The sequence below is a fragment of the Salmo salar genome, chromosome 16 (genome assembly GCF_965601325.2).
Source record: "Salmo salar chromosome 16, fSalSal1, whole genome shotgun sequence".
NCBI classification, from domain to species: domain Eukaryota; kingdom Metazoa; phylum Chordata; class Actinopteri; order Salmoniformes; family Salmonidae; genus Salmo; species Salmo salar.
In genome coordinates, this window is record NC_138306.1 from 59,285,088 (window position 1) to 59,311,428 (window position 26,341).

At 43.4% G+C, this 26,341-nt stretch overlaps 1 protein-coding gene across 2 annotated transcripts in view; it reads right to left on the reverse strand.

Annotated features, from left to right (window-relative positions):
* The window catches only part of nme7 (NME/NM23 family member 7), a 106,174-nt gene that overhangs the window by 19,720 nt on the left and 60,113 nt on the right, over positions 1-26,341 (reverse strand). For both annotated transcript variants that reach the window (XM_082962329.1, NM_001141095.1), the window contains exons 9-10: positions 23,280-23,348; positions 16,835-16,936 (exon numbers count right to left, since the gene is read on the reverse strand). In XM_082962329.1, coding sequence (XP_082818455.1) covers positions 16,835-16,936; positions 23,280-23,348 — 171 coding nt within the window. The remainder of the gene's footprint in view (positions 1-16,834; positions 16,937-23,279; positions 23,349-26,341) is intronic.

Sequence of the window (26,341 nt, forward strand, 5' to 3'; positions counted from 1 at the left end):
ATAGTGTGAGGGAGATGAACCCTCCGTGGGTTTATAGTGTGAGGGAGATGAACCCTCCGTGGGTTTATAGTGTGAGGGAGATGAACCCTCCGTGGGTTTATAGTGTGAGGGAGATGAACCCTCCGTGGGTTTATAGTGTGAGGGAGATGAACCCTCCGTGGGTTTATAGTGTGAGGGAGATGAACCCTCCGTGGGTTTATAGTGTGAGGGAGATGAACCCTCCATGGGTTTATAGTGTGAGGGAGATGAACCCTCCATGGGTTTATAGTGTGAGGGAGATGAACCCTCCGTGGGTTTATAGTGTGAGGGAGATGAACCCTCCGTGGGTTTATAGTGTGAGGGAGGTGAACCCTCCGTGGGTTTATAGTGTGAGGGAGATGAACCTAGCCTGCTGGAGCCTGCCTAGCCTGCTGGATGCTACCTAGCCTACTGGATGCTGGAGCCTGCCTAGCCTGCTGGATGCTACCTAGCCTGCTGGATGCTACCTAGCCTACTGGATGCTACCTAGCCTGCTGGATGCTACCTAGCCTACTGGATGCTGGAGCCTGCTGGATGCTACCTAGCCTACTGGATGCTGGAGCCTGCCTAGCCTGCTGGATGCTACCTAGCCTACTGGATGCTACCTAGCCTACTGGATGCTGGAGCCTGCTGTTTACCAACTCCCTTCCATATTGGCTGCATGGAGCTCGAGCTCAGGAGAGCAGGAGGGAGGGAGAGAGAAGAGCGGGAGGAGCACGGGAGAGAGCGGAGAGAGAGAGAGAGAGAGACAGAGAGAGAGAGAGAGAGAGAGGAGAGCGGGAAATTAGGGGGGAGATTTTCTCAGCGCTGAAATAATTCCTGCCGAAAGTGGGCTCTCTGTAATTGCATTAGTTACCCACAAGTGACCTGGCAGTGGGAGAGCTTAATTTAATTTTAATGAGCCCTACAGAGCGCTAAAACCCTTGTTCTCACAACCATTAGCTTTGGTTGAGAATAATCAGCCTGGACAGTTGCTTCAGAACTAGCTAGGCTATCTCATAATACTGCAAGGTCCTATGGAGTTCATACCAAACACGGTTGGATCCTTTTTGGAAAAACAACCTTTAGATATGAGGCTTGATCTTTGTTTTGGACAGATTCTGACTGTGCTTCTCTGTCTGTTTACTGACAGTCTGACATCACTTTAACCCTCTTAATCCCTGCCCCCGTATAAATAACTGTAACCTTGCCCGGCACCATTAAAAATAATGGCTCACAAAACATCAATACTGATGGACGCTGTCAATAACGTCACCTAGACGCCCTGCACGGAGGGACAGGGACAAATCCTACTTCCTCCCTTTCTTCCTGCTCTATCTCTGTATGTGTTTGTTGACACCGTGAGGCTTGTTGTACCCGTGCCAGGTGACCAATAGACAGCTGGTCTTACCTATCTGTTAGAAGAAACGCTTCAAATACAACAAAACCGTCTGTCTCTCTGCTCTAATCGAGTAAAATGTACTAAACCAATCCTACTTCTGTTTCCATATTCAACCATGAATGATGCTGTAAAACGGTGCTTCCCTTCAGGAACCCAGGGACTTCCTGCCTCTGTTTAACTGGACTACGAACTGATTTCTGGTGCTTCCCTTCAGAACCCAGGGACTTCCTGCCTCTGTTTAACTGGACTACGAACTGATTTCTGGTGCTTCCCTTCAGAACCCAGGGACTTCCTGCCTCTGTTTAACTGGACTACGAACTGATTTCTGGTGCTTCCCTTCAGAACCCAGGGACTTCCTGCCTCTGTTTAACTGGACTACGAACTGATTTCTGGTGCTTCCCTTCAGAACCCAGGGACTTCCTGCCTCTGTTTAACTGGACTACGAACTGATTTCTGGATTCAGTCCACCTTTACAATTTAAAACAGAACATCATTTTTGGTGAAAGTGAGATTGTTAAAGTTTGTCTTTAGGAGATGTTTTGATGTACAGTACTAACATGCATTGGCCCATGAAATGACCACTCCAAAAAAACAAAATAAAATCTCCTAAACATGCCAACTTTGTAACAGCATACAGAAGCAGCAGTGTCTCCTCCTGTCCCTGCCAGGGTCCTGTTCTCATGGACTGCGTTCCAAATGGCACCCTATTCCCTATATAGTGCACTACTTTGGGCAAGCAGCCATGGATGTTCTGATGATGTAAGAGCCATCTAATTAAAGAACGATTAAAGCCTGAGGGCATGACGGGAATCACCCCACTGCCATGGTTACCACCACCTCTAGTGTCTCTCTCTCGTCTCCATCTGTCTGTCTCTCGTCTCCATCTGTCTCTCTCTCTCTCGTCTCCATCTGTCTCTCTCTCTCTCTCCATCTGTCTGTCTCTCTCTCGTCTCCATCTGTCTGTCTCTCTCTCGTCTCCACCTGTCTGTCTGTCTCTCTCTCGTCTCCATCTGTCTGTCTCTCTCTCTCTCTCTCTCGTCTCCATCTGTCTGTCTCTCTCTCTCCATCTGTCTGTCTCTCTCCATCTGTCTGTCTCCCTCTCTCATCTCCATCTGTCTGTCTCTCTCATCTCCATCTGTCTGTCTCTCTCTCTCGTCTCCATCTGTCTGTCTCTCGCTCGTCTCCATCTGTCTGTCTCTCGCTCGTCTCCATCTGTCTGTCTGTCTCTCTCTCGTCTCCATCTGTCTGTCTGTCTCTCTCTCTCGTCTCCATCTGTCTGTCTCTCTCTCTCTCGTCTCCATCTGTCTGTCTCTCTCATCTCCATCTGTCTGTCTCTCTCTCTCTCTCTCTCCATCTGTCTGTCTCTCTCTCCATCTGTCTGTCTCTCTCTCTCTCTCGTCTCCATCTGTCTGTCTGTCTCTCTCTCATCTCCATCTGTCTGTCTCTCTCTCTCCATCTGTCTGTCTCTCTCTCTCTCCATCTCTCTCTCTCTCTCTGTCTGTCTGTCTGTCTCTCTCTCGTCTCCATCTGTCTGTCTGTCTCTCTCTCTCTCTCGTCTCCATCTGTCTGTCTGTCTCTCATCTCCATCTGTCTGTCTCTCTCTCTCCATCTGTCTGTCTCTCTCTCATCTCCATCTGTCTGTCTCTCTCTCTCCATCTGTCTGTCTCTCTCTCATCTCCATCTGTCTGTCTCTCTCTCTCTCTCGTCTCCATCTGTCTCTCAATTCATTTCAATTCATGGGGCTTTATTGGTATGGGAAACATATGTTAACATTGCCAAAGCAAGTGAAGTAGATAATAAACACAAGTGAAATAAACAATAAAAATGAACAGTAAACATTACACTCACAGTTCCAAAAGAATAAAGACATTACAAATGTCATATTATGTACAGTGGGGAAAAAAAGTATTTGATCCCCTGCTGATTTTGTACGTTTGCCCACTGACAAAGAAAGGATCAGTCTATAATTTTAATGGAAGGTTTATTTGAACAGTGAGAGACAGAATAACAACAAAAAAATCCAGAAAAACGCATGTCAAAAATGTTATAAATTGATTTGCATTTTAATGAGGGAAATAAGTATTTGAACCCCTCTGCAAAACATGACTTAGTACTTGGTGGCAAATTGATCCAACCCAATCATTATTTCCAGTTGTCCCTTTGTGACAACACTGATGGTCGACCTCTTCATCTCCAGGCGAGTTAGGGAGCAGGTCACCTGGTGGCTAGGAACAGAGCCAGTACTCATGGTCGCGGAGCCAGTACTCATGGTCGCGGAGCCAGTACTCATGGTCGCGGAGCCAGTACTCATGGTCGCGGAGCCAGTACTCATGGTCACGGAGCCAGTATTCATGGTCACGGAGCCAGTACTCATGGTCACGGAGCCAGTACTCATGGTCACGGTAGCCTTCCACAAGCTTCCCACAATAAATTGGGTGAATTTTGGCCCATTTCTCCTGACAGAGCTGGTGTAACTGAGTCAGGTTTGTAGGCCTCCTTGCTCGCACACACTTTTTCAGGTCTGCCCACACATTTTCTATAGGATTGACGTCAGGGCTTTGTGATGGCCACTCCAATACCTTGACTTTGTTGTTCTTAAGCCATTTTGCCACAACTTTGGAAGTATGATTGGGGTCATTGTCCATTTGGAAGACCCATTTGCGACCAAGCTTTAACTTCCTGACTGATGTCTTGAGATGTTGCTTCAATATATCCACATAATTTTCCTACCTCATGATGCCATCTATTTTGTGAAGTGCACCAGTCCCTCCTACAGCAGAGCACCCCCTCAACATGATGCTGCCACCCCCATGCTTCACGGTTCGGATGGTGTTCTTCGGCTTGCAAGCCTCCCCCTTTTTCCTCCAAACATGATGGTCATTATGGCCAAACAGTTCTATTTTTGTTTTATCAGACCAGAGGACATTTCTCCAAAAAGTACGATCTTTGTCTCCATGTGCAGTTACAAACCGTAGTCTGGCTTTTTTCTGGCGGTTTTGGAGCAGTGGCTTCTTCCATGCTGAGCGGCCTTTCAGGTTATGTCGATATAGGACTCGTTTAACTGTGGATATAGATACTTTTGTACCCGTTTCCTCCAGCATCTTCACAAGGTCCTTTGCTGATGTTCTGGGATTGATTTGCACTTTTCGCACCAAAGTACATTAATCTCTAGGAGACAGAACACGTCTCCTTCCTGAGCGGTATGACGGCTGCGTGGTCCCATGGTGTTTATACTTGCGTACTATTGTTTGCACAGATGAACGTGGTACCTTCAGGCATTTGGAAATTGCTCCCAAGGATGAACCAGACTTGTGGAGGTCTACAATTTTTTTTCCTGAGGTCTTGGCTGATGTCTTTAGATTTTCCCATGATGTCAAGCAAAGAGGCACTGAGTTTGAAGGTAGGCCTTGAAATACATCCACAGGTACACTTCCAATTAACTCAAATGATGTCAATTAGCCTATCAGAAGCTTCTCAAGCCATGACATAATTTTCTGGAATTTTCCAAGCTGTTTAAAGGCACAGTCAACTTAGTGTATGTAAACTTCTGACCCACTGGAAGTGTGATACAGTGAATTATAAGTGAAATAATCTGTCTGTTAACAATTGTTGGAAAAATGACTGTAGATGTCCTAACGGACTTGCCAAAACGATAGTTTGTTAACAAGAAATTTGTGGAGTGGTTGAAAAACGAGTTTTAATGAGTCCAACCTAAGGGCATGTAAACTTCCCACTTTAACTGTTTCATCTCATTTGAATTTCCTGTTCAGACGTTTATTATACAACAGAATCCTCCAACAAAATATCATTTAATTTGAACTAAAAAAATTATGTTAAAATTCAGAGTCATTTGTTAACCTCTTTGTTCTGATCAGATTTCTGTTTTCAGCAGATCTACAAATGGTTAGTAATGGTTTGTAATGGTTAGTAATGGTTAGAAATTATTAGCAATGGTTTGCAATGGTTAGTAATGGTTAGAAATGGTTAGCAATGGTTTGTAATGGTTAGCAATGGTTTGCAATGGTTAGTAATGGTTAGTAATGGTTTGCAATGGTTAGAAATGGTTAGTAATGGTTTGCAATGGTTTGCAATGGTTTGCAATGGTTAGAAATGGTTTGCAATGGTTAGAAATGGTTTGTAATGGTTAGTAATGTTTGTAATGGTTAGTAATGGTTAGTAATGGTTAGAAATGGTTTGTAATGGTTAGTAATGGTTAGTAATGTGTGTAATGGTTAGTAATGGTTAGTAATGGTTAGAAATGGTTAGTAATGGTTAGTAATGTTTGTAATGGTTAGTAATGGTTAGTAATGGTTAGTAATGTTTGTAATGGTTAGTAATGGTTAGTAATGGTTAGTAATGGTTTGTAATGGTTAGTAATGGTTAGTAATGGTTAGTAATGGTTAGTAATGGTTAGTAATGGTCAGGAAGTGGTGGGGTACTAGATAGCTACTAAAGCCATTTAGAGCAGGCAACTCAGATGGTGTTTATGGTAACAGACTGATGTAACGTTACAGTTATGAAAATAAATGATGCTGCTCTCCAGGGAACCCTTAGCATGAGTCCCAAATGGCCCCTATTCCCAACATAGTGCACTACTTTTGACCAGAGCCTTATGGTGTGCACTAATAAAGGCATAGTCTCATGCATCAGGAGGATGTTTTGATGAACTCATGCCGTCTGCCAGGTAACAGGAAGAGAATCAAGGACTGTCTCATACAACACACACCACAATTCAGTGACACCACAGTACAGACACCACGGTACAGAGACACCACGGTACAGAGACACCACAATACAGAGACACCACGGTACAGACACCACGGCACAGTGCAGTGACACCACAGTGCAGTGACACCACAGTAGAGTGACACCACAGTAGAGTGACACCACAGTGCACTGACACCACAGTAGAGTGACACCACAGTAGAGTGACACCACAATTCAGTGACACCACAATGCAGTGACACCACAGTAGAGTGACACCACAGTAGTGACACCACAGTAGAGTGACACCACAGTGCAGTGACACCACAGTAGAGTGACACCACAGTGCAGTGACACCACAGTGCAGTGACACCACAGTAGAGTGACACCACAGTAGAGTGACACCACAGTGCAGTTACACCACAGTAGAGTGACACCACAGTAGAGTGACACCACAGTAGAGTGACACCACAGTGCAATGACACCACAGTGCAGTGACACCACAGTGCAGTGACACCACAGTAGAGTGACACCACAGTAGAGTGACACCACAGTGCAGTTATACCACAGTAGAGTGACACCACAGTGCACTGACACCACAGTAGAGTGACACCACAGTGCAGTGACACCACAGTAGAGTGACACCACAATGCAGTGACACCACAGTAGAGTGACACCACAGTGCAGTGACACCACAGTAGAGTGACACACAGTAGAGTGACACCACAGTGCAGTGACACCACAGTAGAGTGACACCACAGTAGAGTGACACCACAGTGCAGTGACACCACAGTAGAGTGACACCACAGTAGAGTGACACCACAGTGCAGTTACACCACAGTAGAGTGACACCACAGTAGAGTGACACCAGAGTAAACTGACACCACAGTAGAGTGACACCACAGTAGAGTGACACCACAGTAGAGTGACACCACAGTAGAGTGACACCACAGTAGAGTGACACCACAGTAAAGTGACACCACAGTAAAGTGTAGGGAAGACAGATTCCTATCAGTGACTGGCTTGTTGGTTTTAGGGGGTGTCAGTGTAGGGTGACTGAAATAGAAAGAGAGAGAGAATTCAAAAGAATTCCAAAACAAATCAATTTTGATAAACTCCCATATCTACTGGGTGAAATACCACAGTGTTCCATCACAGCAGCAAGATGTGTGACCTGTTGCCACAAGAAAAGGTCAACCAGTGAAGAACAAACACCATTGTAAATACAACCCATATTTATGTTTATTTATTTTCCCTTTTGTACTTTAACTATTTGCACATCGTTACAACACTTTATATATACATAATATGACATTTGAAATGTCTTTATTATTTTTGGAACATTATGAGTTTTATTGTTTATTTAACTTTTGTTTATTATCTATTTCACTTGATTTGGCAATATTAACATATGTGTCCCATGTCAATAAAGCCCTTGAAATGAAATTGAGAGAGAGAGAGAGAGTGTCATGGATGTCGTATGAAAGAGACCAAGGGGCAGCGTGCGTATCGTTCCACATCTTTATTTCTATGTGAAACTATGCAAGACAGACAATAAACTATAAACAACAACCCGTGACGAAGAGGTGCTACATGCATAAACTCTAAATAATCTCCCACAAACACTAGTGGGAAAAACAACAACTTAAATATGATCCCCAATTAGAGACAACGATGACCAGCTGCCTCTAATTGGGGATCAGACGAAAACCCCAACCTAGAAAAAAGAACCTAGAACACAACATAGAAATATATAAACTAGACAAAACCCCCCCAGTCACACCCTGACCTACTCTACCATAGAAAAATACGAGCTTTCTATGGTCAGGACGTGACAAAGAGAGAGAGAGAGAGAGAGATGAGTTGCCTTGGCTACTGTTCTCTCTTGACTGTATCTGAGACTTTATCAAACTAATGTTTTTGCATATTTTCAGCGTGGAGCCTGTCTGTGTTTAGGGGGTAATCAGGCTAATCAATTCTAAATGCCACTAGTCATTTGAAAAGTAGGGTCGTCACTAATGTTAGTTACCACAGCCACAAAGTTAAAAGCCTGTCTGTTTCTATAATTTCGCTAAATAAATTCTGTTTTAAAACTTAACCCTAAAAGCACATTTTTGTTTTCGTGAATTTTTACGATATATCGCCAATTTTGACTCTGTGGGCTGCGGTAACTAGGTGTCAACCGCAAAGTAACCTAAGCGAAAAATAACGCAAAAATGTCATAAAAATGTATTCCAAAACTACAGCTCAATGTTGGAATAGATATTTCCCTACTTTAGTCAACCAGTCCATTTGGAATTTGTAATAAAACGGTTGTGATTTGACAAGGACCGTAACTTGTGTGTATCCCATCAGTTAGATAGGTTTTTCTAGGTATTTATTTCTGTTGGCGCACACAGCGCGTCTACGTAGAGCGACCGGGACACACTGAGCGAGTGAACCGGAGGGGAGCGAGTGAACCGGAGGGGAACGGGAATTCAGGGAGCTGCACGTCTTGGTTGATTTTTTTGTTGTTCCGCAAATGCAACACTAGAGTCAAATCAAATTAACGTTGTCTTCAAGACAACATTTCAACCAAATAGTTGTACAGTATAAATTAAAAATTTAAAAAAGATGTAACCTTTATTTTAACTAGGCAAGTCAGTTAAGAACAAATTCTTATTTTCAATGACGGCCTAGAAACAGACGGTCTTGTTCAGGGGGCTGAACGACCGATTTTGACCTTTTACCTGGTCGATCTAACAACCTTTGGGTTAGTGGCCCAACACTCTAACCACAAGGCTGCCTGCCGCCCCCCTTGTTAAACATGGGCTTCTGACGTCCGTCCGGGGACTCATCCCTAGTCAATAGGGATTGTTTTAGAGGCTGACTGGCAGGGAAAGTGGAGGTGTAAAATAAAAATGACTTTCCTTTTTAGTTTGAACAGCATTAAGGTTCCAAAATTGGTCACTTTATAGGTTTTGAGAATAGTGAACTCTTAGTAAACTCTGTTTATGAATAGTAAACTCTTAGTAAACTCTGTTTATGAATAGTAAACTCTTAGTTAATGAATAGTAAACTCTGTTTATGAATAGTAAACTCTTTGTTTATGAATAGTAAACTCTTAGTAAACTCTTAGTTTATGAATAGTAAACTCTTAGTTTATGAATAGTAAACTCTTAGTAAACTCTGTTTATGAATAGTAAACTCTTAGTTTATGAATAGTAAACTCTTAGTAAACTCTTAGTTTATGAATAGTAAACTCTTAGTTTATGAATAGTAAACTCTTAGTTTATGAATAGTAAACTCTTAGTTTATGAATAGTAAACTCTTAGTTTATGAATAGTGAACTCTTAGTAAACTTAGTTTATGAATAGTAAACTCTTAGTAAACTCTTAGTTTATGAATAGTAAACTCTTAGTTTATGAATAGTGAACTCTTAGTTTATGAATAGTGAACTCTTAGTAAACTCTTAGTTTATGAATAGTAAACTCTTAGTAAACTTAGTTTATGAATAGTAAACTCTTAGTTTATGAATAGTAAACTCTTTGTTTATGAATAGTAAACTCTTAGTAAACTCTTAGTTTATGAATAGTAAACTCTTAGTAAACTCTGTTTATGAATAGTAAACTCTTAGTAAACTCTTAGTTTATGAATAGTGAACTCTTAGTTTATGAATAGTAAACTCTTAGTTTATGAATAGTAAACTCTTAGTAAACTCTGTTTATGAATAGTAAACTCTTAGTTAATGAATAGTAAACTCTGTTTATGAATAGTAAACTCTTTGTTTATGAATAGTAAACTCTTAGTAAACTCTTAGTTTATGAATAGTAAACTCTTAGTTTATGAATAGTAAACTCTTTGTTTATGAATAGTAAACTCTTTGTTTATGAATAGTAAACTCTTAGTAAACTTAGTTTATGAATAGTAAACTCTTAGTAAACTCTGTTTATGAATAGTAAACTCTTAGTTTATGAATAGTAAACTCTTAGTAAACTCTTAGTTTATGAATAGTGAACTCTTAGTTTATGAATAGTAAACTCTTAGTTTATGAATAGTAAACTCTTAGTAAACTCTTAGTTTATGAATAGTGAACTCTTAGTAAACTTAGTTTATGAATAGTAAACTCTTAGTAAACTCTTAGTTTATGAATAGTAAACTCTTAGTTTTTGAATAGTGAACTCTTAGTAAACTCTTAGTTTATGAATAGTAAACTCTTAGTAAACTTAGTTTATGAATAGTAAACTCTTAGTTTATGAATAGTAAACTCTTTGTTTATGAATAGTAAACTCTTAGTAAACTCTTAGTTTATGAATAGTAAACTCTTAGTAAACTCTGTTTATGAATAGTAAACTCTTAGTTTATGAATAGTAAACTCTTAGTAAACTCTTAGTTTATGAATAGTGAACTCTTAGTTTATGAATAGTAAACTCTTAGTAAACTCTTAGTTTATGAATAGTAAACTATTAGTTTATGAATAGTAAACTCTTAGTAAACTCTTAGTTTATGAATAGTGAACTCTTAGTAAACTTAGTTTATGAATAGTGAACTCTTAGTAAACTCTTAGTTTATGAATAGTAAACTCTTAGTAAACTTAGTTTATGAATAGTAAACTCTTAGTTTATGAATAGTGAACTCTTAGTTTATGAATAGTGAACTCTTAGTAAACTTAGTTTATGAATAGTAAACTCTTAGTTTATGAATAGTAAACTCTTAGTAAACTCTTAGTTTATGAATAGTAAACTCTTAGTAAACTCTTAGTTTATGAATAGTGAACTCTTAGTAAACTCTTAGTTTATGAATAGTAAACTCTTAGTAAACTTAGTTTATGAATAGTAAACTCTTAGTTTATGTATAGTGAACTCTTAGTAAACTTAGTTTATGAATAGTAAACTCTTAGTAAACTCTTAGTTTATGAATAGTAAACTCTTAGTTTATGAATAGTAAACTCTTAGTAAACTCTTAGTTTATGAATAGTAAACTCTTAGTTTATGAATAGTGAACTCTTAGTAAACTCTTAGTTTATGAATAGTAAACTCTTAGTAAACTCTTAGTTTATGAATAGTGAACTCTTAGTAAACTCTTAGTTTATGAATAGTAAACTCTTAGTAAACTTAGTTTATGAATAGTAAACTCTTAGTAAACTCTTAGTTTATGAATAGTAAACTCTTAGTAAACTCTTAGTTTATGAATAGTGAACTCTTAGTAAACTCTTAGTTTATGAATAGTAAACTCTTAGTTTATGAATAGTGAACTCTTAGTTTATGAATAGTAAACTCTTAGTAAACTCTTAGTTTATGAATAGTAAACTCTTAGTAAACTTAGTTTATGAATAGTAAACTCTTAGTAAACTTAGTTTATGAATAGTAATCTCTTACGCAGACTAGTAAGGTCACAAGTACAGACTTGCAGAGAGAGTTCGGCAAGGTCGTAGCTGTGGACTTTGACTGTGGGTAGCTCTCTCTCTCAAGACAGTCTTCTGCTCTTAAAGTGAAAGCTAAGCTCTTTCTCCCATACAACTAAGTCTGCATTTATATCGAGAAAATAAATATGAATTGAATCTGTGATCCCGTGTTATCATGTTGGATAGAAATAGGGCACTCCATTCAGTTCTGGGATAATTGCATGCATTGTCAGCATCTGACATTATGCTTTGATATGCAGATTGTATTTCCTGTCTTAATGTGACCTCTATAAAAAAGGTGCCAGGCTAGTCTGCTACATCAGGGCTGTGGAGAGGAGAGCACACAGAGGCTACGTCCCAAATGCACCCTATCCACTACATCAGGGACCCCTAACAGGAGTGCACTATAAAGGGGGTAGGGTGCCATTTTGGCCGCCGAGCGACGACAGCCAGAGACAGACAGACGGGAGCGCAGCAGAGAGAGAGAGACAGAGAGAGACAGAGAGAGACAGAGAGACAGACAGACAGAGACAGACAGAGACAGACAGCCAGAGACAGACAGCCAGACAGACAGACAAACAGACAGACAGACAGACAGACAGACAGACAGACAGACAGACAGACAGACAGACAGACAGACAGACAGACAGACAGACAGACAGACAGACAGACAGACAGACAGACAGACAGAGACAGCCAGACAGAGACAGCCAGAGACAGACAGCCAGAGACAGCAGCCGAGCGCAGCCGAGAGAGAGAGAGACAGAGAGAGAGACAGAGAGAGACAGACAGCCATAGACAGACAGCCAGAGACAGACAGAGAGAGACAGATGACCTCTGAGGAAGGCCCACATCCCACCATGCTCTAAACTACCACCAATAGAGGACGACTGTTTCAATTCACACTGAGATAGTGGCTGTATACTGAAATATCTGTCTCTCTCTCTCTCACACACGCTCATATCTGACATTTATTGCCGTAATTATTGAAGCATTTGGTGAGTGTGTGTGTGTGTTGCTGTGGATCTGTGTGCTGCAGGGCTGTGCCTGTCTGTTGGTGATTTGAAACCTAATGACACCATATTGTGTTGTTGATTACCATCTACTCCCCTACACGTCTGTTACCATGACGACGAGGACCACAGACAACGCCATTCGCTCCCCCCGCACGTCTGTTACCATGACGACGAGGACCGCAGACAACGCCATTCGCTCCCCCCCGCACGTCTGTTACCATGACGACGAGGACCGCAGACAACGCCATTCGCTCCCCCCGCACGTCTGTTACCATGACGACGAGGACCGCAGACAACGCCATTCGCTCCCCCCGCACGTCTGTTACCATGACGACGAGGACCGCAGACAACGCCATTCGCTCCCCCCGCACGTCGGTTACCATGACGACGAGGACCGCAGACAACGCCATTCGCTCCCCCCTGCACGTCGGTTACCATGACGACGAGGACCGCAGACAGCGCCATTCGCTCCCCCCGCACGTCGGTTACCATGACGACGAGGACCGCAGACAGGGGTTTGTCTGCCAAATGGCATCTTATTCCCTAATTAGAGCACTACATTTTGTCCGTAAATGGATTCAGGCCAAACCCCTCTGCTCTGCAGCCCGTTGAGTTGGAACAATAAACTCACAATCACTTTGTCTTCCCGTTCGTTTGATCTGCAACAGTAGTTAGTTAGGACGCGTCAAGCATGTTAAGTTCGAAGGGCAGTAAAATGAAAGTGTTAATGTTTGCCAAGACACTCAACACTGCTCAACGATTGGCTCGTGCCATTCACATCCTGTGTGTTATGTAATAACAGAATGTGGATCGTTAGGGCACTGGCACCATATAGACATCCGGTACATGATATCAGATTGATGGGTTTTTGTTTTCAAACAGCTTAGTTCCCACTTCCCAGTGATTTTATTGTTTGATATAATAATAATAATAATAATAAAAATAGACAAAACAAGACAAAGAGAGGGGTGCGCTCAAAGAAGGTAAAGAGTGTGATGAATCAGACTACGGTGAGGGTTGGGATATGAACCCGGTTTAGGGTCAGGGGTCAGACGCTGCTCAGTATTGTGAAGAGAGGAGTGTCTTAGTAGTGTGTTTCTATGCTTGTGTGTGTGTGTGTGTGTGTGTGTGTGTGTGTGTGTGTGTGTGTGTGTGTGTGTGCTCGTGTGTGTGTGTGTGTGTGTGTGTGTGTGTGTGTGCTTGTGTGTGTGCTTGTGTGCTTGTGTGTGTGTGTGTGCTTGTGTGTGTGTGTTTCTATGCTTGTGTGTGTTTCTATGCTTGTGTGTGTGTGTGTGTGTGTGTGTGTGTGTGTGTGTGTGTGTGTGTGTGTGTGTGTGTGTGTGTGTGTGTGTGTGTGTGTGTGTGTGTGTGGTTCAATGAGGTGGGGCTTTAGGAGGGACTGAAAGGAGCGAGGGAGTTACTGGAGAAGGCTTGGACCTGGGGATGACAAGGTGTCCTGCTGTGATGGAATGGTGTGAGCTTGTGGCTTGGTAAGGGAGAAGAAGGTCTGTAGTGAGTTGCAGTAGTCAAGACGGGAGGAGAAGAACGCATTTATGAGGGTTTCAGCGGCAGTTATTTACGTCAAATTCTACCTGTCAGAAGACAATGTTAGTTACAGTAGAAGTCGGAAGTTTACATACACCTTAGCCAAATACATTTAAACTCAGTTTTTCACAATTCCTGACATTTAATCCTAGTTTAAATTCCTTGTCTTAGGTCAGTTAGGATCACCACTTTATTTTAAGAATGTGAAATGTCAGAATAATAGTAGCGAGAATGATTTATTTCAGCTTTAATTTCTTTCATCACATTTCCAGTGGGTCAGAAGTTTACATACACTCAATTAGTATTTGGTAGTGTTGCCTTTAAATTGTTTAACTTGGGTCAAACGTTTTGGGTAGCCTTCCACAAGCTTCCCACAATAAATTGGGTGAATTTTGGCCCATTTCTCCTGACAGAGCTGGTGTAACTGAGTCAGGTTTGTAGGCCTCCTTGCTCGCACACACTTTTTCAGGTCTGCCCACACATTTTCTATAGGATTGACGTCAGGGCTTTGTGATGGCCACTCCAATACCTTGACTTTGATGTCCTTAAGCCATTTTGCCACAACTTTAGAAGTATGCTTGGGGTCATTGTCCATTTGGAAGACCCATTTGCGACCAAGCTTTAACTTCCTGACTGATGTCTTGAGATGTTGCTTCAATATATCCACATAATTTTCCTACCTCATGATGCCATCTATTTTGTGAAGTGCACCAGTCCCTCCTGCAGCAAAGCACGCCCACAACATGATGCTGCCACCCCCGTGCTTCACGGCTGGGATGGTGTTCTTCGGCTTGCAAGCATCCCACTTTTTCCTCCAAACATAACGATGGTCATTATGGCCAAACAGTTCTATTTTTATTTAATCAGCCCAGAGGACATTTCTCCAAAAAGTACGATCTTTGTCTCCATGTGCAGTTGCAAACCGTAGTCTGGCTTTTTTATGGCGGTTTTGGAGCAGTGGCTTCTTCCTTGCTGAGCGGCCTTTCAGGTTATGTCGATATAGGACTCGTTTAACTGTGGATATAGATACTTTTGTACCTGTTTCCTCCAGCATCTTCACAAGGTCCTTTGTTGTTGTTCTGGGATTGATTTGCACTTTTCAAACCTTCATGCCAGGGAAAGACTACACGAAACACAGCCCTTATTTGAAGTGTTTCTAAAATCCCCTATGGGGAAAAATGACTGGTGGAAAAACAATTGGAACCATTTCCTTGTTTGACCGCTAGGTTTTATGGGTATTATGACTCATACTGTGGGGCTCTATATCAGCATAATTTTCAAAACGTGGTTTGGCAGAACCACACTAACACTGGTACGGCAGAACCACACTAACACTGGTACGGCAGAACCACACTAACACTGGTACGGCAGAACCACACTAACACTGGTACGGCAGAACCACACTAACACTGGTACGGCAGAACCCACACTAACACTGGTACGGCAGAACCCACACTAACACTGGTACGGCAGAACCCACACTAACACTGGTACGGGAGAACCCACACTAACACTGGTACGGCAGAACCCACACTAACACTGGTACGGCAGAACCACACTAACACTGGTACGGCAGAACCACACTAACACTGGTACGGCAGAACCACACTAACACTGGTACGGCAGAACCACACTAACACTGGTACGGGAGAACCACACCAACACTGGTACGGCAGAACCCGGTACGGCAGAACCACACTAACACTGGTACGGCAGAACCCACACTAACACTGGTACGGCAGAACCCACACTAACACTGGTACGGGAGAACCCACACTAACACTGGTACGGCAGAACCACACTAACACTGGTACGGCAGAACCACACTAACACTGGTACGGCAGAACCACACTAACACTGGTACGGCAGAACCCACACTAACACTGGTACGGCAGAACCCGGTACGGCAGAACCACACTAACACTGGTACGGCAGAACCACACTAACACTGGTACGGCAGAACCACACTAACACTGGTACGGGAGAACCCACACTAACACTGGTACGGCAGAACCACACTAACACTGGTACGGCAGAACCCGGTACGGCAGAACCACACCAACACTGGTACGGCAGAACCACACCAACACTGGTACGGCAGAACCCACACTTTTGAGAACTGCCATAATGATGATACTAAGCTGTAATTGTAATGATGCATCTATTAAAAGAACTGAGAACTTGAGAACTGAGAACTTGAGAACTGCCATAATGATGATACTAAGCTGTAATTGTAATGATGCATCTATTAAAAGAGATTCCACAAGTTCATGTCCAGTATGAAAGAAGTTTGAGGTAGTTTCTCAAGTCAATAGCTGTGGCTATCTGCTAACATGCTAATAGATAAACATAGACTTCCAGTCATTGCGCTAACGCTAGTTAGAGGTAGCCAATGCTAACTATCATCAGTGCAATGACTGGAAGTCTGTGGCTATCTGCTAACATGCTAGTTAGAGGTAGCCAATGCTAACTATCGTTAGTGCAACGACTGGAAGTCTGTGGATATCTGCTAACATGCTAGTTAGAGGTAGCCAATGCTAACTATCGTTAGAGCAACGACTGGAAGTCTGTGGATATCTGCTAACATGCTAGTTAGAGGTAGCCAATGCTAACTATCGTTAGAGCAACGACTGGAAGTCTGTGGCTATCTGCTAACATGCTAGTTAGAGGTAGCCAATGCTAACTAGAGTTGCTAAATACTTGACGTGTATCCCATTGTTGAGTTACACGTGTAAAAGCCCAGGGAGCAGAACATGTGGATGATGATGATGTGGAAAAACAACTCACCGGATCAGCTGGTCCACAGAACTCCCTGAATGTCTTCGGTGCATCAGTCCCTCTGATCTCCAGGGCCATGCATGGTCCAGAACAAAGCTCTGCCACCATGTTCTGTTACAAAGACTCACAACAGTTAGCTTAGCTGCATTGGAGTTACATTGACTTCCATAGTTTAGCGTTTGGTGGAAGTGGCTTGCTATTGGCCATATATAGTCTGCTTTTGAGCCACACCACTAAAGCGTGGATTGCCGGTAAGGAGGCAAAAATACCTTGAACGCAACTAATATGTATAAAATCTATTTCAACCATATCAAAACATGCATATTTAATGTTTAAATAGGGTGGCTTGAGGCACGTTGTGAGAGAGAGAGAGCCTCACAGACAGGTAGGCAGGAGCTGAGAAGGAGAGAGAGAGAGAGAGAGAGCCTCACAGACAGGTAGGTAGGAGCTGAGAAGAAGAGAGAGCCTCACAGACAGGTAGGTAGGAGCTGAGAAGGAGAGAGAGAGCCTCACAGACAGGTCAGGTAGGAGCTGAGAAGGAGAGAGAGCCTCACAGACAGGTAGGTAGGAGCTGAGAAGGAGAGAGAGCCTCACAGACAGGTAGGTAGGAGCTGAGAAGGAGAGAGAGCCTCACAGACAGGTAGGTAGGAGCTGAGAAGGAGAGAGAGAGCCTCACAGACAGGTAGGCAGGAGCTGAGAAGGAGAGAGAGCCTCACAGACAGGTAGGTAGGAGCTGAGAAGGAGAGCCTCACAGACAGGTAGGTAGGAGCTGAGGATGACAGCGAGAGAGAGGGGGAAAGAGATAGAGGGGGAGAAAGAAAGAAAGTGTGAGAGATAGAGGGAGGTAGGTAGGAGCAGAGAAGGAAACCATGGCAACAAGACAGCGAGACTGGCTGAGCCTGATGCTGGGGCTATGGCTGTAGTGGGCTCCCTAGACCCACCAGCCTGTTAACCAAATCACGGCTGCTCTGAGGAAGCTCTCACAGGCTCCTTTTGATGGGTTTAAAACAGGCACAAGTCTGTGCACTGAAATTGTATTTGTCACATGGTGAAATACAACAGTGAAATGCTTACTTACAGGCTCTAACCAACAGTGTGCAGTTCAAGAAATAGAGTTAAGAAAATATTTACTAAATAAACTAAAGTGAAAATCAATAAATAAATAAATAAACTAAAACCAAAAAGTAACAAGAAAATTACATAACAATAACGAGGCTACTATATACAGGGGGTACCGGTACCGAGTCAATGTGCAGGGGTAAAGTTTAGTCGAGGTCATTTGTAAAGTGACTATGCATAGATAATAAACAGCGAGTAGCAGCAGTGTAAAAACACAGGTACAAAGGTGCCGGAGGGAATGGCGGAAGTTATACGGTCTCCTGACAATTGTGATATTTTGTGTCTTCCTTTGCGCCGATCTGAACTTTTTTTTGTGCATAATGTTTCCGCCATCGTTTCCTATGACTGAAAAGAGCTTCTGAACACCAGACAACAGCTATCACTAACCTCCATTTGGACGAGGACTTCTACATCAATGACTCGGAGGCGAAAGACATTGATTACCGTGGACCAGGCCCAAATCCCTGTCACTCGAAGAATGAGAAGACGGCGATATAGAGGCCAGCGTGTTGGATAGCTGAAGAGACAGATAAATCGCCTCCACCCTCCGTTCTATTGGCAAACGGGCAATCACTGGAGAATAAACTGGATGAGCTCCGTTCGAGACTATCCTATCAACGTGATCTGAAGAACTGTAATATCCTATGTTTCTATATTTTTCAAAGCTGTCTATTTACCACCACAAACTGATGCTGGCACTCTACTACCGCATGGCAAGCGGTAGCGGAGTGCCAAGTCTAGGACAAAAAGGCTTCTCAACAGTTTTTACCCCCAAGCCATAAGACTCCTGAACAGGTAACCAAATGGTTACCCGGACTATTTGTATTGTGTGCCCCCCCAACCCCTCTTTTTACGCTGCTGCTACTCTCTGTTTATCATATATGCATAGTCACTTTAACTATACATTCATGTACATAGTACTTAAATTGGCCCGAACAACCAGTGCTCCCGCACATTGGCTAACCCGGGCTATCTGCATTGTGTCACTTTAACCATATCTACATGTACATACTACCTCAATCAGCCTGACTAACCGGTGTCTGTATATAGCCTCTCTACTGTATATAGCCTCTCTACTGTATATAACCTCTCTACTGTATATAGCCTCTCTACTGTTATATAGCCTCTCTACTGTTATATAGCCTCTCTACTGTATATAGCCCCCGGCCTCTCTACTGTATATAGCCTCTCTACTGTATATAGCCTCTCTACTGTCTATAGCCTCTCTATTGTATATAGCCTCTCTATTGTATATAGCCTCTCTATTGTATATAGCCTCTCTACTGTATATAGCCTCTCTACTGTCTATAGCCTCTCTACTGTCTATAGCCTCTCTACTGTCTATAGCCTCTCTATTGTATATAGCCTCTCTACTGTCTATAGCCTCTCTATTGTATATAGCCTCTCTACTGTATATATCCTCTCTACTGTATATAGCCTGTCTTTTTACTGTTGTTTTATTTCTTTACTTACCTATTATTCACCTAATACCTTTTTTGCACTACTTATTCGCAATGCGCTCGTTAGCATTTAGTTAGCATTCTCTATGAGGATTCTTTAGTAGTTGTTAGCATTTTGGTAAGTGAATTTGAAATATTAGTACTTTTTAAATAAATACCTGCAGTCAACTTGTGCACTAGGAAATAGATAAAGCAGATCGCGTTAATCATTTTGCCGCTTTCAATGAGCGTGACACTAATCCGGACTTTATAAGAAAAAACCCGCTACGCCCTCTGACGAACCATCAAACAGGAAAAGAGTCAATACAGGACCAAGATCAAATCGTAATACACCGGCTCTGATACTCGTCGGATGTGGCAGGGCTTGCAAACTATAACGGATTACAGGGAAACCCAGCCGCGAGTTGTCCAGTGACACGACAAGTTAAATACGTTCTATGCGCACTTTGAGGCTAGCAACACTGAACTATGCATGAGAGCACCTGCTGTTCCGGATGACTGTGTGATCACGCTCTCCGTAGTAAAGACCTGTAAAACAGGTTAACATTCACAGACGGATTACCAGGACGCAGACTCAGAGTATACACTGACTAGCTGGGGAAGTGTCTTCACTGACATGTTAAACCTCTGCCTGACCCAGTCTGTAGTAACTACATGTTTCAAGCAGACCACCATTGTCCCTGTGCCTAAGAACGCCAAGGTAACTTGTCTAAATGACTATCGCCCCGTAGCGCTCACATCTGTAGAAATGAAATGAAATGCTTTGAAAGGCTGGTCATGGCTCATATCAACACTATCAACCCGGAAACCCTGGACTCACTCCAATTCGCGTACCGCCTCAACAGATCCACAGATGACGCAATCTCTATTGCACTCCACACTGCCCTGGACAAAATTAACACCTACGTGAGAATGCTGTTCATTGACTTGAGCTCAGCGTTCAACACCACTGTGACCTCCAAGCTCATCACTAAGCTAAGGACCCTGGGATTAAACACCCTCCCTCTGCAACTGGATCCTGGACTTCGTGACGGGCCGCCTCCAGGTAGTGATATTGGTAGGAAACAACACATCCGCCACGCTGACCCTCAACACGGGGTCCCCTCAGGGGTGCATGCTTAGTCACCTCCTGTACTCCCTGTTCAAACACGACTGCACAACTCATACACCATCATTAAGTTTGCAGACGACACGACTGGGGTAGCCCTGATCACCGATGACGATGAGACAGAAGTAAATAGTACCCTGTTCCCTATGGTACCCTATTCCCTATGGCACCCTGTTCCCTATGGTACCCTGTTCCCTATGGGCTCTATTCCCCATGGTACCCTGTTCCCTATGGCACCCTGTTCCCTATGGTACCCTGTTCCCTATGGGCTCTATTCCCCATGGTACCCTATTCCCCCCATGGTACCCTATTCCCCCATGGTACCCTATTCCCTATGGTACCCTATTACCCATGGGACCCAATCCCCTATGGCGCCCTATTCTCTATGGGCTCTATTCCCTATGGTACCCTATTCCCCCATGGCGCCCTATTCTCTATGGGCTCTATTCCCTATGGTACCCTATTCCCCATGGTACCCTATTCCCCCATGGTACCCTATTCCCCATGATACCCAATCCCCTATGGCACCCTATTCCCTATGGCACCCTATTCCCTATGGCACCCTATTCCCTATGGCACCCTATTCCCCATGGCACCCTATTCCCTATGGCACCCTATTCCCTATGGCACCCTATTCCCTATGGCACCCTATTCCCTATGGCACCCTATTCCCCATGGCACCCTATTCCCTATGGGCTCTATTCCCTATGGCACCCTATTCCCCATGGCACCCTATTCCCTATGGGCTCTATTCCCTATGGCACCCTATTCCCCATGGCACCCTATTCCCCATGGCACCCTATTCCCCATGGCACCCTATTCCCCATGGCACCCTATTCCCCATGGCACCCTATTCCCCATGGCACCCTATTCCCCATGGCACCCTATTCCCTATGGCACCCTATTCCCCATGGCGCCCTATTCCCTATGGCACCCTATTCCCTATGGCACCCTATTCCCCATGGCACCCTATTCCCCATGGCACCCTATTCCCTATGGTACCCTATTCCCTATGGCACCCTATTCCCCATGGCGCCCTATTCCCTATGGGCCCTATTCCCTATGGTACCCTATTCCCTATGGCACCCTATTCCCTATGGCACCCTATTCCCCATGGCACCCTATTCCCCATGGCACCCTATTCCCTATGGCACCCTATTCCCCATGGCACCCTATTCCCCATGGCACCCTATTCCCTATGGCACCCTATTCCCCATGGCGCCCTATTCCCCATGGCGCCCTATTCCCTATGGCGCCCTATTCCCCATGGCACCCTATTCCCCATGGGCTCTATTCCCTATGGTACCCTATTCCCTATGGCACCCTATTCCCCATGGCGCCCTATTCCCTATGGGCCCTATTCCCTATGGTACCCTATTCCCTATGGCACCCTATTCCCTATGGCACCCTATTCCCTATGGCACCCTATTCCCCATGGCACCCTATTCCCTATGGCACCCTATTCCCCATGGCACCCTATTCCCTATGGCACCCTATTCCCCATGGCACCCTATTCCCCATGGCACCCTATTCCCTATGGCACCCTATTCCCCATGGCGCCCTATTCCCCATGGCGCCCTATTCCCTATGGCACCCTATTCCCCATGGCACCCTATTCCCCATGGGCTCTATTCCCTATGGTACCCTATTCCCTATGGCACCCTATTCCCCATGGCGCCCTATTCCCTATGGGCCCTATTCCCTATGGTACCCTATTCCCTATGGCACCCTATTCCCCATGGCACCCTATTCCCTATGGCACCCTATTCCCTATGGCACCCTATTCCCCATGGCACCCTATTCCCTATGGGCTCTATTCCCTATGGCACCCTATTCCCCATGGCACCCTATTCCCTATGGGCTCTATTCCCTATGGCACCCTATTCCCCATGGCACCCTATTCCCTATGGCACCCTATTCCCCATGGCACCCTATTCCCCATGGCACCCTATTCCCCATGGCACCCTATTCCCCATGGCGCCCTATTCCCTATGGGCTCTATTCCCTATGGTACCCTATTCCCTATGGTACCCTATTCCCTATGGCACCCTATTCCCTATGGGCTCTATTCCCTATGGTACCCTATTCCCTATGGTACCCTATTCCCTATGGCACCCTATTCCCTATGGCACCCTATTCCCTATGGGCACTGGTCAAAAGTAGTGCACTTTCTGGTCCACCAGCCACATTCTTTGGATTTGTTAAAATGAACTGCTTCCAGATGCTCTATGTGACCACCTGCCAATGTGGCTGGTAAGAATAGACATTCTACCAGCCAATGCTTAAATCTACCAGCATTTGTCTGGTGTTAATTTCCCACCCTGTTTGGGAACACAATCTGCATCTAGGAACAGAGATCAGATGACAGCAGTCTAAATGGTGATGTGTTTGGTTTCCAAAGCAACGGACAAGGTCTCCTACCCTTCAACACCTCTGGCTACAGACAGACTTCCAGGGGTGAGAATGGGAAGGATATATATCCAAAATGTCTACCAGAGCTAAAGTATATTCATTCTCTGTATAACTACCATGTATCAAGTGAGTAAAACAGCATTTAAGATAAAATAGACATTGCCTCAGCATGTGGTATACGGTCTGATATGGCTGTCAGCATTCAGGGCTCGAACCACCCAGTTTATACTAGAATATAAATTGCCTGTGTGCTTGTGCAAAGGTGTGACTTCACACAGTGGTATGAATAATTAGCATATTTACATAGTTAACACTTGGAAACTGTGTTGAAATGTCAAAAGTCTTTCATACTCACAGGGTACTCGGTCACAACTCCTTTGTAAACTTCCAGGAATTCCTCTGCATTGGCCCGGTCCATGTTAAACTGTGAGTAGAGAAGTCAGAACTGTACAAATTAGTAACTGACTGGCATCTCAAACATATACAAAAAAATAAATCACCAAAAAAAAAACGGACTTGATTTGAGTTGAAGTGAAACGTAGAAATGTGTCACTTGAGATCCTTTTCAAATGACTTGTGTGAATGTGGAGTGGTAAATATGGTAACGTTTACATAGTTAAATGAGTTTAACACTGGTCATGATCTTTATCTGTAGAGGACATTTTGTTTCAGCGTTTCTTACAGCCACACCAATTCCTACTAGAAAGATCTAGAACTCCCTGCCTCTCTCAGAGCTTCACACATTCATGCATTTACAAAACCAGATGGTTGACAAGGGATGAACATGTCTATGACGCCGCAGGTCAGACTGCAGATGAGTTGGTTTATAATACCATTAGGGCTGTGACGGACTTGGAATTTGAGGTTACGGTAATTGGCTATGCCAATGTACACGATCACCGCCATTTTTTTTATTGTTGTTGAATATATAATCTTAGATTTTTTTTTTTTTTTAATACAGATCCTATTTCGACCATTCAAACAAAGTCAGATGGGTTTTCTGCCATTTTGTTTTTAAATATTTGCATAAAGTACCAGAACCTGCTGTTGGGGCCATTCAATGGCGTTGACATATGTTCTTCACAGAGAGGATGCCGTAATGAGAGACGTAATGTAGCCTAACCTACTGAAAACACGCCTTTTACCAGATTAAATTAAATCACATTTTATTAGTCACATACGCCGAATACAACAGGTGAAATGCTGAATACAACAGGTGGTGTAGACCTCACAGTGAAATGCTGAATACAACAGGTGTAGTAGACCTTACAGTGAAATGCTGAATACAACAGGTGTAGTAGACCTCACAGTGAAATGCTGAATACAACAGGTGTAGTAGACCTCACAGTGAAATGCTGAATACAACAGGTGTAGTAGACCTCACAGTGAAATGCTGAATACAACAGGTGTAGTAGACCTCACAGTGAAATGCTGAATACAACAGGTGTAGTAGACCTTACAGTGAAATGCTGAATACAACAGGTGTAGTAGACCTCACAGTGAAATGCTGAATACAACAGGTGTAGTAGACCTTACAGTGAAATGCTGAATACAACAGGTGTAGTAGACCTTACAGTGAAATGCTGAATACAACAGGTGTAGTAGACCTCACAGTGAAATGCTGAATACAACAGGTGTAGTAGACCTTACAGTGAAATGCTGAATACAACAGGTGTAGTAGACCTCACAGTGAAATGCTGAATACAACAGGTGTAGGTAGACCTCACAGTGAAATGCTGAATACAACAGGTGTAGTAGACCTCACAGTGAAATGCTGAATACAACAGGTGTAGGTAGACCTCACAGTGAAATGCTGACTACAACAGGTGTAGTAGACCTCACAGTGAAATGCTGACTACAACAGGTGTAGTAGACCTCACAGTGAAATGCTGAATACAACAGGTGTAGTAGACCTCACAGTGAAATGCTGAATACAACAGGTGTAGTAGACCTTACAGTGAAATGCTGAATACAACAGGTGTAGTAGACCTCACAGTGAAATGCTGAATACAACAGGTGTAGTAGACCTCACAGTGAAATGCTGAATACAACAGGTGTAGTAGACCTCACAGTGAAATGCTGAATACAACAGGTGTAGTAGACCTCACAGTGAAATGCTGAATACAACAGGTGTAGTAGACCTCACAGTGAAATGCTGAATACAACAGGTGTAGTAGACCTCACAGTGAAATGCTGAATACAACAGGTGTAGTAGACCTCACAGTGAAATGCTGAATACAACAGGTGTAGTAGACCTCACAGTGAAATGCTGAATACAACAGGTGTAGTAGACCTCACAGTGAAATGCTGAATACAACAGGTGTAGTAGACCTCACAGTGAAATGCTGAATACAACAGGTGTAGTAGACCTTACAGTGAAATGCTGAATACAACAGGTGTAGTAGACCTCACAGTGAAATGCTGAATACAACAGGTGTAGTAGACCTCACAGTGAAATGCTGAATACAACAGGTGTAGTAGACCTCACAGTGAAATGCTGAATACAACAGGTGTAGTAGACCTCACAGTGAAATGCTGAATACAACAGGTGTAGTAGACCTCACAGTGAAATGCTGAATACAACAGGTGTAGTAGACCTCACAGTGAAATGCTGAATACAACAGGTGTAGTAGACCTCACAGTGAAATGCTGAATACAACAGGTGTAGACCTCACAGTGAAATGCTGAATACAACAGGTGTAGACCTTACAGTGAAATGCTGAATACAACAGGTGTAGTAGACCTCACAGTGAAATGCTGAATACAACAGGTGTAGTAGACCTCACAGTGAAATGCTGAATACAACAGGTGTAGTAGACCTTACAGTGAAATGCTGAATACAACAGGTGTAGTAGACCTCACAGTGAAATGCTGAATAGAACAGGTGTAGTAGACCTCACAGTGAAACGCTGAATACAACAGGTGTAGTAGACCTCACAGTGAAACGCTGAATACAACAGGTGTAGTAGACCTTACAGTGAAATGCTGAATACAACAGGTGTAGTAGACCTTACAGTGAAATGCTTACCTACGAGCCCTTAACCAGCAATGTAGTTTTAAAATACATATATGAGTAAGAATAAGAAATAAAAGTAACAAGTAATTAAGGAGGAGCAGTCAAAATATACAAAAAAAAATAACATTATATACAAGGGGGTGCCGGTACAGAGTCAATATGTGGGGGCACCGGTTAGTTGAAGTAATATGTACATGTAGGTAGAGTTATTAAAGTGACTATGCATAGATGATAACAACAGAGAGTAGCAGCAATGTAAAAGATGGGGGGGGGGGGGCAATGCAAATATTCTGGGTAGCCATTTGATTAGATATTCAGGAGTCTTATGGCTTGGGGGTAGAAGCTGTTTAGAAGCTTCTTGGACCTAGACTTGGTGCTCCGGTACCGCTTGCCATGTGGTA